This window comes from Vigna unguiculata, chromosome 11, assembly GCF_004118075.2.
Source record: "Vigna unguiculata cultivar IT97K-499-35 chromosome 11, ASM411807v1, whole genome shotgun sequence".
Taxonomy (NCBI): domain Eukaryota; kingdom Viridiplantae; phylum Streptophyta; class Magnoliopsida; order Fabales; family Fabaceae; genus Vigna; species Vigna unguiculata.
Genome location: NC_040289.1, coordinates 33808401 through 33822801, shown reverse-complemented (window position 1 = coordinate 33822801; position 14401 = coordinate 33808401). Strand labels below are relative to the sequence as shown.

The 14401-nt window shown below is 30.3% G+C and overlaps 1 protein-coding gene and 1 long non-coding RNA gene across 3 annotated transcripts; one reads left to right on the top strand and one right to left on the bottom strand.

Moving 5' to 3' along the window:
• Nucleotides 1-3770: 3770 nt before the first annotated feature.
• Nucleotides 3771-5794, top strand: LOC114170501. Of its 2 annotated transcripts, XR_003601085.1 has the most exons (4): nt 3771-4108; nt 4615-4917; nt 4996-5083; nt 5416-5794. It is a non-coding gene; the product is annotated as an uncharacterized LOC114170501 (long non-coding RNA). The 2 variants fall into 2 exon arrangements; XR_003601084.1 differs by having other exon boundaries at nt 4996-5794.
• A 2288-nt stretch (nt 5795-8082) lies between these two features.
• Nucleotides 8083-14146, bottom strand: LOC114168333 (histone deacetylase 9). The gene is made up of 14 exons (XM_028053108.1): nt 13947-14146; nt 12864-12976; nt 12633-12750; nt 12086-12160; nt 11780-11999; nt 11590-11653; nt 11377-11469; nt 11120-11228; nt 10901-10950; nt 10731-10821; nt 9998-10068; nt 9705-9803; nt 9067-9133; nt 8083-8365 (listed from the first exon to the last, which is right to left on the bottom strand). The coding sequence occupies exons 1-14, from the start codon at nt 13981-13983 to the stop codon at nt 8283-8285; spliced, it is 1290 nt and encodes a 429-aa protein (XP_027908909.1). The 5' UTR covers nt 13984-14146; the 3' UTR covers nt 8083-8282.
• Between the last annotated feature and the right edge of the window lie 255 nt (nt 14147-14401).

The window sequence follows — 14401 nt, the reverse complement described above, 5'->3', positions numbered from 1 at the left end:
GGAGATAATATTTAAACTGCGGTTGACCTCGATTGCTAAGCAACGTAAAACTTATTGCATAAATTTGGTAAGTAGTGTTTGGGGGTATAATCTAGAGCTGTCAAAATGGGTTGGAACCCATGAGCCAACCCGGCCCCCCACGGGTTTGGACTAGGTTGGGTTGAAATTTTTTTATAAATTTGAATACGGGTTGATTTTTGATCCGGCTTACTTAGAACAACACATAAATAATTTGATATTTTTTTTATTTTAGTTTGTATATTTGGATGTATTGAAGTTTACTTAGATTTTAATTATAATTATAATTTAGTTTTGACTGAAAAAAAAATGTAGTTTTTTTAATTAAGTGAGTCTGTGAGTCCACCCGCTTAACCCACCAACCTGTAGTGAGTCTGATTGAGTTTAAATTTCTTTGGCTCGCTAATAAATGAACCAAGTTAAGTTGACTCACTAAGTGATCAACCCGTGGTGGATCGAGTCGGACTGGATCGAGTTACCCATTTTGACAACTATAGTATAATTTTAATATATGCGTTTTTAAAATACTAAGTACCGTCTCAGATGTTGTTTATTTACCTCAAAATCAATTTAAAGAAACGAAAGTGGTAATTTTAAATATCTTCAATATGTTCTCTAAAAATTTTCGCATAGATCTAGCATAAAATTTTATGTTACGAAAAGTATGAGAATATTATAATATTAGAGTATTATGAAAATGAAAAAAATTTAAAACCATTGATGTTGGATGTTTGATACAACTGTAAAGGTTAGGTGAGCGTTAAAACATGAAGTAAATAAGCTCTGCATGCAATGCATTCTCATTCACTGTTCTCACGTGCATGAAGAAGCACCATCAAAATGTATCTTCAGATTTCAGGTTCATTTATGTTTTGTCTTTATAAAAGTTTTATTGTTAGTAACAGTTAACTTTAAACGTTTTTGTGTTTATCTCGTGTTCTTAAGTTTCACATCTCTCATAACATCAATGCAAAAAAGTAACTGTATATAATAGTGAAGACAATGGAAGAAAAAAAAAATGGCATTATAACGTTTTCATTCACAAAGCAAAATGCAGATTTAATTCATTTTTATTTTGTATATAATATAAATTTTGTAAATATATATACATACTTATATAATTTATTTATTATGACGTTTTTATTGTGTTGTTTATTTATTAATCATTTACAATGCTTTTGTTAGGTTTTGATAGCTTTATTTTTTGAGTGTCTTTAGAGACACGTTACCCTATCTCCATAAACAAATGAAATGTAGAAAAGACATCACAAATTTATTTTTATGAAGATGAGTAGAAATCGGTGTTAAAGAGTACATGATCATTTGCACAGGGATAAATTTTAAGAATTGATTAAAATGTAATTTATTTTGAAAACTTATATTTCTAAAATGATAAAATATAATGACTTGTGAGAATGAAATCTAAATCTATAGTGTGTGTTTATGCAAAGAATAAAGTTAAGGAATAATTAAGATAAAATATTTTTTTGGTGTTTCATTATTTTTCAAAGAGGTGTTGTTTTCCTCAATTAAATTAGAATAATTGGAGGGAGTGTTTAATATTTTTTTTTGGAATTCGAAATTAAGATTTTTTTTTATGTTGAGTTTATATTTTAAAAAATAATATTATCATAAAACTATTGATAATGTTTGGTAGTTAGATTTTTCCAAAATTATATGAAAATTGGAATTAAAAATTTTCAATGCAAACAAACATAATATTATTTTATTACTAAATTTAATATGGTAAGTAACACAATATTTTTAGTCAAAATATTATGTTGCTTTCATATTTATCGGAAATTTATATGTAGTGAGAGAAAAAAAAACATATTTTATTCATGAGTTCGCATTTTTCTTTGTTTTTATATGTGATTGATTCTATATTTTTTAATATTGTTGTCTAATTTTTAATTTTCATAATTCTATGATTTGTTTTAAAATAGTTTTTTGATTCGTTTGAAAACAGATATTTGTTTTATTTATCTGTTTTATATATATTTACATTAATCAAAATGTTAAATACAACACACACAAAAATTATAATTTAATTTTGATTCATAAATTTAGTTTGATGATATTAAATCTATAAACTCTTGTATGAGTCTATATCATAAATGAATGAAAAAAAAACAGAGTAAAACAAAGTGAAAAAATGGCTGTTGAAATAATATAAAGTGAAATGAGAATGAAAACAAAAGAGATAAATCTTATTCGGTATGAAAGAAAATAAAAAGGTAATTTTTTATACCATTTCTTATGAAATGCATATTATACATAGTTTTTTTTTCTTATTATGCAGCGCATGTGAGAGATACTCCGTGGATAAAACATAATTAAGTTTTTTTAGAATGAGAGTTCAAGTCTAATCTAATTCCACAAAATTAATTTGTAAAAAATTATGCATAAAATACAAATCAGTTTTGTGAGGTTGAGTTAGGCTTTAAACTTACTTCTAACATGGTGTCAGGTTACAATCAATTCTAACAAGATTTCTTGGATATTCTATTTCACCCCTTATCGGACCGCTAATATACCACTCACTAATTTGTAGTCCCACGCGCGAGATGAATATCTGTCAGCGTGAGAGGGTGTGTTGGAAATCCCAGAACGACTAGAGATAAGACCAATTCACAATGCAATTTTCACCTTACAAATCGATTTTGTAGGATTAAGTTAGACTTTAAACCCAATTCCTAAGAGTTTTTTTTTTTTTGAATGATTTTCATTGTGAAGTGGAAGAGATTATTTTAAACGCTTGAGTGGGTGGTGTTAAAGTGAGTGATTTACAATTTAATTTACAATTAATTTAAAATTAAAAATTTTCATTGAGTAGATGATATAATTTATATATTTTTGTTTATGAATGTATAATACCTATTGTACATAAATATTTTGGGTTAGAATTCACTAATATACTTTTTGTCACTGATAAAAAGAATATAATTGTTCTTGTGTTCTTTTTCCCTTTCTTTTTCTAGTTTCTTTAAACTTTTATATGTATAAAATGAAACTTCTAATTCATTTTTGTATTCTCTTCATCGAGGTTAAAATATTTTCAACATATCTATTCAGTAATAAATAATCATATATAAATACATAACCTTTATAGTAATTTTCTTGCCATCATTCCTTTGATTTTTTCTATTATCAATATTAAAAAAAGTATTTTTAGATGGAACGTAACAAATTGAGTACAAAATTCAAATGTCAGCTTAGATTATTATTTAACAAATAAAAAAATTAATATTGTTGAGTTTAAAAACAATATTTATTCATTTTAAAGTTTAAAATTTAAAATATATCTTATGATAAAATTTTAATCTCACATATAAAACATATAAATGTAGGAAATAAAAATATATTTAATCTTAAAAAATTTTCTAATATTACACTGTCACTTTATTGTAAAATTAAATTAAAAAAGATCGTGAAAATGAAAAATACTGATGATAAAATGATGAAAAAAAAATTCGAATGTTAAAATTCACTGATCGATAAAAAAAATTTATTCCAACAAAAAGAAGAACTAAACAGGCAAAGATATTGTAGGAAGGAAACAAATGTTCTACCACAATTAAGCATGTTTACATATTAAACATCTCTAAAAAAGTTTATAAAATAACAAAATAGAAAATGGCACACTATAAAAGACATTAATGAATAAAAATATATAATTTTTATTGGAGGATTTTTCTTTTCTTGGTCTCTTCAAAAACGTCATAGGAGAAAAAAAAAATTGAGAACACTGTCCTTTGAAAGAAGGAAATGAATGTTATGAATTTACAATTTGCCACTCTTCCCAAATTCCTCCATTAACCAAATATCTTCTTATGCATTGTTCTTTCTCCGCAAACTCCAAACATCACTCTGAGAATTTCTTTCAAAAATCGTTTCTTTTCTCCAATTTGTGCGTCCATGGCCTCCTCAGTCTCCGTAACTGAGAACGAAACAAAGCCATTTTCCGTTCTCTGTGTGCCTCAGCAACATCTGCAGAAGCTCTGTTATCGAAGGCGTCTTCACTGACTTAGTCAACAAAAAGAGCCTCAATTTGATGTTCATAATTGCTGGCACCATCGATTACCACGAGGTGGGTTTGTGTTGTGCTTATAACAAACACCTAATGTCATTTCATCCAAAAAGATTATTTTTAGAAGAAAATTTGTGATGGGTTTATCTTTAGTTTAAAAGGAGTGAGCAAAGTTTTTACATTTTAGTTTAGAATATGAGTAAAGTTTAACTCAATCCCATCAAATTTGTTAGTGAGATGAGTGTTGTTTCACACTTATGTATTTTATTTGTCCTTGTTCAGGTAAATGTGTGTGACTTTGATACACCATTAGTGTGTGGATAATATGTTAGATGACCCACAAACTCAATGTGGACTTGAGATTTTCTCAATATGGCCCACCAATCAAAATTTTCACTGCAATAATTCTTAAGATGGGGATTATCATATATGTCTTGTGTCATTTTGTGATTGGATTTCTCTCTCACACACACATGTTTGAGGACTTTTGGATAAGTAGTGCATGCATAATTCTGTTGGAAGAACAAAAATTTCACTAATTCTAAGTCTGCATTTGATAATGACAGCAAATTGTGAAGCGTTTTTCTATAGAATTCAAGAGGAAATTGAGAAAGCTTTGGTGGTGGAAATGACGGGATATAATATGAAGGATTGTGCTGGTTCATTCATTTATAATACATCTTCAATCACAAGTTATCATGGATGATAAATTGGTTGGTTTTTGCAGTGAAAGTTAAAAAGTTATACCAAGCATCTGCAGTGTAAAAAGGTTTTCATAGTACATGGTATTTAAACTCTATAGATTGTTTAAAAAGGTTTTTAACAGATGGAAAGGAAAACATTCCTTACAGGATGATGCACATAAAAAGGTTGGTGCAAGGTCTTGCTCTTCTTTGAGGCTTTTGTTCGGTATGTTTTTTGGTCTAACCAGGATTGTGATGATGCAGAGGCTAAGTTGATGTGCTCTTATTGTAAGAAGCATGATGGAAGTGAAGTTTTGGATCCTATTAAGGTGGAACGCAAGACTTTGAGAAGGTAAAAATTCACGTTGGTTATGGTAGTACTTATTGGAAATCCAAGTGAATCTGAGTCTCACGTCGAAGTAAAAGTAAAAAAGTTAAACATTATATAAATATACATAAAATTATTGTCTTGATGTTTTAGTATTGATTTTGGGTTGGAATAATTTTGAATAATGGTACTACAGAATCTTTGTTTGAAAAAACTATTATATGAATATTGCATGATGGGTCTGGTCTCAAATTGTTGATATTTTCAATGGTAACAAACACTAATGAACGAACTACAGTAGAACTCTTTACTCTTGGTTGATGCTTTGGCTATCAGCATCATGTTGGCACTGGCAGGTGTTGGATTTGCTAGAAGATGCTTGTGGATCATTACTGAAAACCATTTTGGCAGAAAATAAACATGTACAAGAATCCTAAAACGTGTACAGAAGATTCAATCCTGTAGTGAAGTTATAGATCCATTGATTATTGGAAAAACAGATATCATAGTATCTTCTTGTTTCAGTAGTTCACTGTCCTAAATGCAACGATTTTTTACATATTGTTGGAAACTTTTTGCCATAGTCATATAACAATTTGAGTCATAAGTTCGATTCTCTCTTTGTTTTTCTTCTGGTACCTTCAATGCTGAAATTCAGCAGATTATAGCAGATGTATGTCATTAAATTCTTATATTGGTGGCTATTATGTTGACGTACATGTTCTTGAATTCTTATATGGGTGAGGACTGATTTGTGGCAAGTTTGGTTCTGTGTTTACTTGTATGCTTTGCACGTCTTGTTAGAAGCTGTATTATGTCTATGATTCACATGTACTATATGTATATCGGAAATGACACCGGATATCACATATTTTGATATGTTGATTCGTTTATTTGAAAAATAATAAAATATGATACGTGATATAAATATATTAAAAATATGTACAAATTCTTAAAAATATGATAAATATTTTATTATTATTTTATAAATAATATGTATTTAAAATTGTGAAAAAAAGTTATAAATTACTAAAATCATAATAATATTATTGTTTTATAGTTTAAATATTTCATTGATAAGTATCAAAGATAGATATATGTCAACACAGATACTATTTAGTTCAAATCGAAGTTGAAGTATCAGTATATAGTAAGATTATATACTTTGGTGGATCATAATATTATATACTTTTGAAGCAAACACAGGTTAGTTGTCTTGGCCTTTCAAATGATGGATGTTATTATTAGTTGTTAGATGCAACCACTGAATCAAACCTAAAATTCAGATTCATTTAACTTGGTTGTTTAGTGGCATGTTATGTTACACATCTTTTCAGAAGCTATGGATAAAAACTTGTGCATTTTTACATAGTGAACGTGATTTTATAAGTTTAAGAAGAGTGCCAAACAAATATTAGTTCTCTAAGCCTTTTGAAATGAGGCACATTATTATTAGTTGTAACATGCTACAGCATTGAACACAAAACTTCAGATTCATTTAACTTGGTTTGTCAAGGTTTACCTACTACCATTGATTGGGAGTAATGAGGTGATGAATGCATTTAAAAGTTGAATCGAATATCATGTAGTAGGCACGGAGCTGATTTACTGTGGAGAAAATTGAAAAATGGATTTTCAAAAAATGTCAGGGCTGTCTGTTTCGGAGGAGAGAAGATTTTAATGGTGGGTGATATTGATTAGATGTTTTGGTTGGTGTAGAGGATAAGAGTTTTCATAGAAGAGAAAGGGAACATTTTCAATATTCTCCTTTCTTTTTTACATGTCTTTAATTAAAATTACAATTTATTCATTTTTTTTAATATCAATTTATAATGTCTTTTTTCTTATTTATTTGGTTAATTACGTTATAAATCTCTCATAAAATTTTATATCTTTAATTAAATTTTTATAAGTTTTTTATTTATTAAATAGTCAAAACTTTTATATATTTTAATTGATTTTTTGTCACTATAATTTTTTATTAATTAAGTGATCTGGCTATAATCTTTTCTTCACATATTAAAATGTGAAAAAATTTGTTGTTATTATAAAACAATATTGTAATTAACGAGTTATATAAATTTTTAGTTATTTTACATTAATTATAATATTATTATTTTATATTAATCATAAAATTTTATATTTCAGGAAGACAATAAGTAATATAACAAATGAAATAATAATCACCTTACCCAATTTAAAGACTGTATTGAAATTTTAAGTACCTAAATATCCTTGTATTCTTTTTAGTTTCAAAGAACAAGAATATTGTGATCAATATATCCGAAAATCTTTAAATAATTTATAAATCTCTCCATATTGGAGGGGAAAAATTAAATAAGCGAAAATTAGACTCTCTCTCTTTTGTATTCTTCCTTTCTCCAATAAATTGAGTCAAATATCACAACCCCCTTTCTTCCCTTCCGTTTCTTGTAGAAGATACTATCACTTCTGTAATTAGACAAGTGCAACACTGGTGCCAACATTATTTAAGAAATGGCACCTTATTTGACAAAAAGGTTTTTTCGCACCTCCAAAGAATTCTTTGTACCCAAAAGTATTTCTTATTAAAAAAATGTCACTCTTTTAAAACTTTTACTACGTAATATTAACGAAGGTAATAGTAACAAAAAGAGAGTGACATCTTCGACATAAAAAATACATTTGAAGATGCTAAGAGATTATTTGAAGGTGGAGGGAGAAACCTCCTTTGAAAAATGAACAAATAAATAATGCTATTCAAATCGTGTCGGAGTTGCTCCAATAAAAAAAAACATTCCTTAATACAAAGAAGGAAATAAAAGATAATGAACTTTTGAGCAAATATATAAAATTTCGAAACCAAAAATTCTATCAAATATACCGCTTTCATGATACACGTAGGTGTCCATCTCTAATTAGATTTTCTTTCTCTTAAAATGGTCACACCTCCGACAATGGCTACAGAGCTCACTTAACTTTACATACTTTTTTAGAACAATCTCGCTGATTGAAATTTATTGAAAATTACAAAATTTGGTAAATATCGTAACTCAATGACTCTTTTCTGATTTTATAATTTTCAATAAATTTTAACCAATAAAAGAGGGTGTACAAGGAAGAGTGTGTTAAAAAGTGAGATTCTGGCATTCTTCATAAACTAAAAATAAGATAAAAAGAAATAATATCGTGACTGCAGCCCTTGACTCTGAAATGTGACTAATGAATCAAGGTCCAGCTAACTTCATGAAACATCCATTTGATCATTGTCATTGTCAGCTTCATAGTATTCATCATCGCGCTGGATGTGCTTGTCTTGAGTGTGCTCTGAAAAGATAATTGTCATATCCATAAACCAAGATTTGGCAACAAGGTAAAGTCTATATTCAATTTTAACAATTACGGATATTTAGTCCTTAAGATTTTTCATTAAGTTATTTGTCCCAAAAGTTTATCCACTGATTAATATAATAAATATTAAAAATGGAAATTATGTATAATAAAAATGTGATGTGTGAATATATATATATATATATATATATATATATATATATATATATATATATATATATATATATATATATATACACACACACACACACACACAAAATCGAATTACTCCTATAGTAATTTAAGAGTTACTCTCCATCTGAACCCTCTTTAATTTCATTTCAATCTAACTGATAAAATTAGTTGCTTGCAGAAAAAAAAAAGGATTGAGAAGGACAGTATCTCATCTGCTACTCTCTCTTTCTCCCTATACATGTGTGTTTGTACAGATGCATACACATTCATAATATTTTTATTCAAACATTTTACACATTTTTCTTGGCTAATTTATATAAACCAATGATATGTTGTATCTCTATTATATTTATGCTATTATTGAATGGAAAATTGTTTAAGACTTATTTGAACAATTAGAGAAATATGAAGACTAAATGTGAGCAATCAAAATTAGACACCCCAAAATCACAGATCAAAATAGAGATAAGAAATGCATTAATAATTTATTTCTTTTTCCTTACGATCAATACGCTCATCAGGGTTCTGCTCATCTTCATCGAAATCTGGAATGTAGAAGTCAGGAGGGACCTGTGATCCACAAAACGTTAGTAACACCGTTTGGAAAACTCTACCAGTTGATGCATTGTTAAAAGTAGTTGGATCCGACATCATCAAATGGGTTTGAACCCAAATCCAAAACAATTCAACAAAGAATGGAGACCGACAAGAAACATTGAAGAATTAATTATTAGCGAGATTCCAAGTTTACTAACAAGCTTAGCCTAAATAATAGATTTCAATAGTCCAAATGCCCAATTTCAATGGTCATCTTCCTTCAGTTTAACATTTTTACTGAATCAGTGGTTGATATGTTCCTGAAATTCCACCCTACTCTCCACAATCTACCAACGATTCTCATCTTAATTTAGAAGCATTATAGGAAGGAATATTTTTCACTTCAAATGCTTAAAGGTATACCTCCCAAAAATTGATTAGTAACCATTGGCAACAGATTTTTAATACAAGAAAGTTGAAGAGCTTGCAACATAACACCTCTAAACTAAAAACAAAACATTCACAAGAAACAATTGTATGATAAAGTAATGGAGTCTGCCTACAAGATGGGGTCCTCCTATTTCAAGGATGAACTCACACTCACCTCCTGCATTTGAACACTTGGAGCATGTTGGATGCAACGAAGATTTTCCAAGACTTGCATTTTAATGGTGCTAAGATATGATTTACTATTTAGGTTTTCCTGATCAATTTAAAGGAAAGATTAGTACAAGCAATATTGTAAAGAGGAAAGATAGCACTAGATGCAAATTAAACATTCTAAGGAGTATTTAATTGTATCCAATGAAATCGGAGACATTAAATGTCAAAAAGAAATCCAAATCGCCAAACAAATTAAATTCAATAGCAGAGAAACCCCAAAAAACAAATACATACTATCTGCCCATTTGGAATCTTCAAAGAGAACTCTGGTGCAAAATATTTAATATAATCATTTTCCGGAATCTCTGCAAGAAAGAACAAAGCAAGTAAGAAACATTTTCACTCTGAAAACAATAAGGCAGAATTTAAATCTGGAATGCTGAATCAACTATATTGGACAACATGTGTATGGTATTATTTAGGGGCTTGTAGGGTTAAGGCGGATTATATTGTCTATCAGGACATAAACCTAAAGCAGAAAATTATAACTAAGCTAGAAAGCATTTTGGGGATAAGTTATTCTCCGGGCAAATGTTGCAAGATAAATATAATGCAACAATTACTAAATTAATGTACTGAAAACTCTCCTATGCTCCTGAGGGAAAATTAGTATTGCATATTCTTTTCACCCATTCCAAGTGTTGTGTGCAACTACCGAAATCCTATGCTCATAGAAATTATGAGAAAGGGGCAGAGCAGGGGTCTTGGTCATAACAAGGAATAGGCAAAGAGGGTGAAAAGGGTGGGAAAAATGGAGAGGAGATTCAGTATTCAGTGAATTTGGAGGGGGACTTTACATAGCATCAAAGGTCTGTAGTGTTCAAATCACCATCACTTGATAATTCACATGACAATAGTGTTTTAGTTTCACTTTGAAGCTTGAACAAAATAAATGTTCCATCCCGTTAAAAAAAAATCTTGGTATAACATGTCATAATTCAAGACTTGAAAAGAGGCTGACTAATACCATTAGGAAGCTCTGTATCTAGAAGAACTCCTGTTTCAACAGTCCAACATCGAGCAACATTTTCTTTTGTGTATCCCCCACCTCCAGTGACCTGTGATAGAAGTCCATTCTTGTAAAATCATCCATAGCACATGTGACTGGAAGGCAAACATAAACTGATATAAACTCACCAGCAATGGCAAATTGAATCTTTTCACAAAGCTAACACATTCGGAGTGACCTATTAAAGAAACAAAAAAAATCTAATTAAGCTAAACCATCCACTAAGTAATACAGACCAATATTTGAAAAGACAGACTGAGAACATAAACAAGAACAACCGGGATTTATCCCTAACAATGAATGGTGATATTTTCATCAGAATAGGAAATTTACAGGTAGATAAGCACCATCAATAGAGAGATTGAAGCAACCCAAGCGATCTCCAGCAAGCGAATCCGCTCCACACTGGAGAACTATTGCACCAGGTTGATATGTTTCAACTACTTTGGAAATAATCTATGGCATAAGTATTTAAAAAAGTTCAGACAAATTACCACCAAGCAGAAATAATGCAATGAATATTAAAATGAGAAGCTTTATAAATTAGGTTGAAGTTTGGCAGAAAAAGAAAAGCAAAACAAAAAAAAAAAAAAATTGAACTTACAGTTTTGAAGAGTCGCGTGAAGCTAAGGTCATCTATTCCATCCTTCAATGGGACATTTATGGCATAAAACTTTCCTTCTCTTTCTCCTATTTCCTTTAATATGGTAAAATCAGTTCAAATCATTCCAATCTATATAGAGTATTTAAAAATAAGGTTGTGATAGAATAGACTAATTGGCACAACCAAAGATACAAACAGAATAAAGAAAATTACCTTAGCATCACCGGTACCCGGGAAGAACAGGTCTCCATACTTATGAAAACTGACAGTCATCACCCTGTAATGAGAAAGTTACCATTTAACAAGGTAGAGAAGTCATAAGCAGTATGGCTAAACTCCCTATATTCTCAATCGTTAATAGCTTCACCTCATAAGCCTAACATGATATTAGAAACCAACTGACCTATCAGTGAAGTAGAAGGCTTCTTCTACGCCATCACCATGATGCACATCTATATCAATATACAAAACACGGGCATGATATTTAAGAAGCTCCAAGATTCCTAAAACCAAGTCATTGATGTAACAAAACCCAGATGCCTCGCATTTCTTGGCATGGTGAAGTCCACCAGCCCAGTTTATAGCAATATCACAAAGTTGGTTGTTCAATCGGCGTGCAGCATCTGCAGGCACATAAGTCAATCAGCATACATATAGCAAACTAGGCATAACAAAAACTCAGAGAAGCACTATTATAAACATATTATACCTATAGTTCCACCAGCATAAATCTGACAAAATTCAAATAAGTTGTCAAATACAGGACAGTCTTCTCCAAGATTATCTGACACAAATGATTAACAAAAATAAGAGAAACGTGATTTTAGCCAGTAGCTAGACAGTAAGTTGATAATATATAAGAAAAATAACTATATAGCCATTGTGGTTGGAAAACATTAATTTCATAAGTCAAATATCAATAATTTATAGAAAGGACTAGGGAGGTAACCACATATTTGATGAAAAGTAACAGGAATTATAGGTAAAACATTTACTATATTCTACAGTACTTTCGAAAGCCATCCTTTCCCCCCAAGCTTAACTGCCATGAACATTAGGGTTGGATAATGTTCATCCAAAACATTTATGGAATTCTCCTCCTCCTCTCCCCCCCTCCCCCTCCCCAGGCGAATGTTTCTGGACATGGAACCCTAATTTAGTGACAGCTACATCTAGAACAAATTACCATTCAGTATTTGGGCTTTATCGCAACACTTAAAATCATATCTGAATGCCTTTAAAACTGAATAGCATACATTTTGTCAGTTCATTTAAGAACAAGTGCTGAGTGTCAGGCGTAATCCTGTGCAAAAACTCAACATAATCAGCCGAGTGAAACTGGGCAAGCTCAACAGGATAAGCCTTATGTGGACGCTGGATCATACATAAAATAGAAACCATCAGAACAATATTATGCAATCAACAACTTGGCAACAAAAAGACAAACATATTAAAAAAATGCAGAACAGCCTATATATGTAACTAACATAAATCTCCATTTTCTTATGAAGGTCATATGAGAGAACAAGATGATGTGTCATGCAAAGCCGGTGCGGCTTCATTGGATGCTTTGCCCCAAAGTAAACACTACCGACATCGCCTGCAATATGAACATTGAAATACATGAGTAGACAAAAAACATGCAAAGAAACAAAACCTAGCAGATAACATAAATATTAATCCGACTGTCATGACACTGTTAAGGATTCAAAAATAAACAGACATTAAACGGAAATTGAAAAGCAAAGCTTTTCTAAGTTCTCAATCAACTAAACATTGCACTTTCATTAAATAATTTCACTTTTCAATTTATACTAAAGGAACTTCTTGACATGAGCCAAGGTTTTAAATTGTCGTCATACCGCAAATAAACGTGGCTGGTGTCCCCATGTGGTTGTGAAAACCACAAAAACCTTGATGTTGTAGCCACAATTTAAAACCTAGAACCCGATAACTAATTGGTATTCAAGATCGAACAGCTCCTCACAGAACTCGACTGTCATTGCAGATGCTGATTTTCTTACTGAACAGCATGAGTAATAATAAAAAAAATATGCAAAACTAAACTCCACAGTGACACAGACAAATAGAGGTTTTTAAAGTGCAACTATCGAAAATTCTCTACACTGAATTTTCAGAAAAATACTGAGCCAAGCATGGAGCAGATTCAGAAACCTAAAACAGTTCTAAAGACAAATTCATATCCTTATTGTCAAGGAAACTTGTGAGTTGAAACTTCCAAGTTATAAATTAAGTAAAATGAATAATATATAAATAGAAAGAACTATAAACTCATTTTCTTGATTTTAGGTTGAAAATAGTTCCGGTGCTTTTATATGGTATTGCTCACAACTTGCTGCACCGGTTAACGAATCTTCGGTATCTCCCCACGAAAAACCTCACATGACTAGGGTTCGATATTCAAGAACGAACTGAGCTAGGAATTTGAAAATCGCGTGATACGAAGAGCGTTGACGAACATCATGAGTTCAATTTCGTGAGAGAAGAATCGAACAAGAAAACAAAGAAACGAAGAAACGCGATTTGAAGAATATGAAGGGAAAACGCACCGTCGTAGAAGTAAGCGATTCTGTCCTTGGAGCGCATGTTTTGGAGAGAGCGTTGAAGAGCAGTGGCGGGAATTGATGAAAGAGAAAATGGCTAGCATGGCAGTGTTAATGGAATTAGCTTTCCCTGCTGTGACATTTCGCCTCTTGTTTTTCTTTTCCTTGTCTCTTCTCTCTGTCACTGAATCACCGTGTTTTTGTCTGGTTTTTAATTCACAGATAAATAATTTAACTTATTTTTTACAACTCCTTTTCTTTTCAAGTTAAATATATTTTTTCTTAAATTATTATAAAAAGTAATATTTTTGTGTTTAAATTAAATTGTTGTTGAAAAAAATGTTTTTACGTGACTTTCAATAAAACATGGAAAATAAATATTTTACTATTTAGCTTAAAAATAAATATAATTTTTTATAATAGTTTAGGGAAAAGAATAACTCTTGTTTTTAAAATTTTGG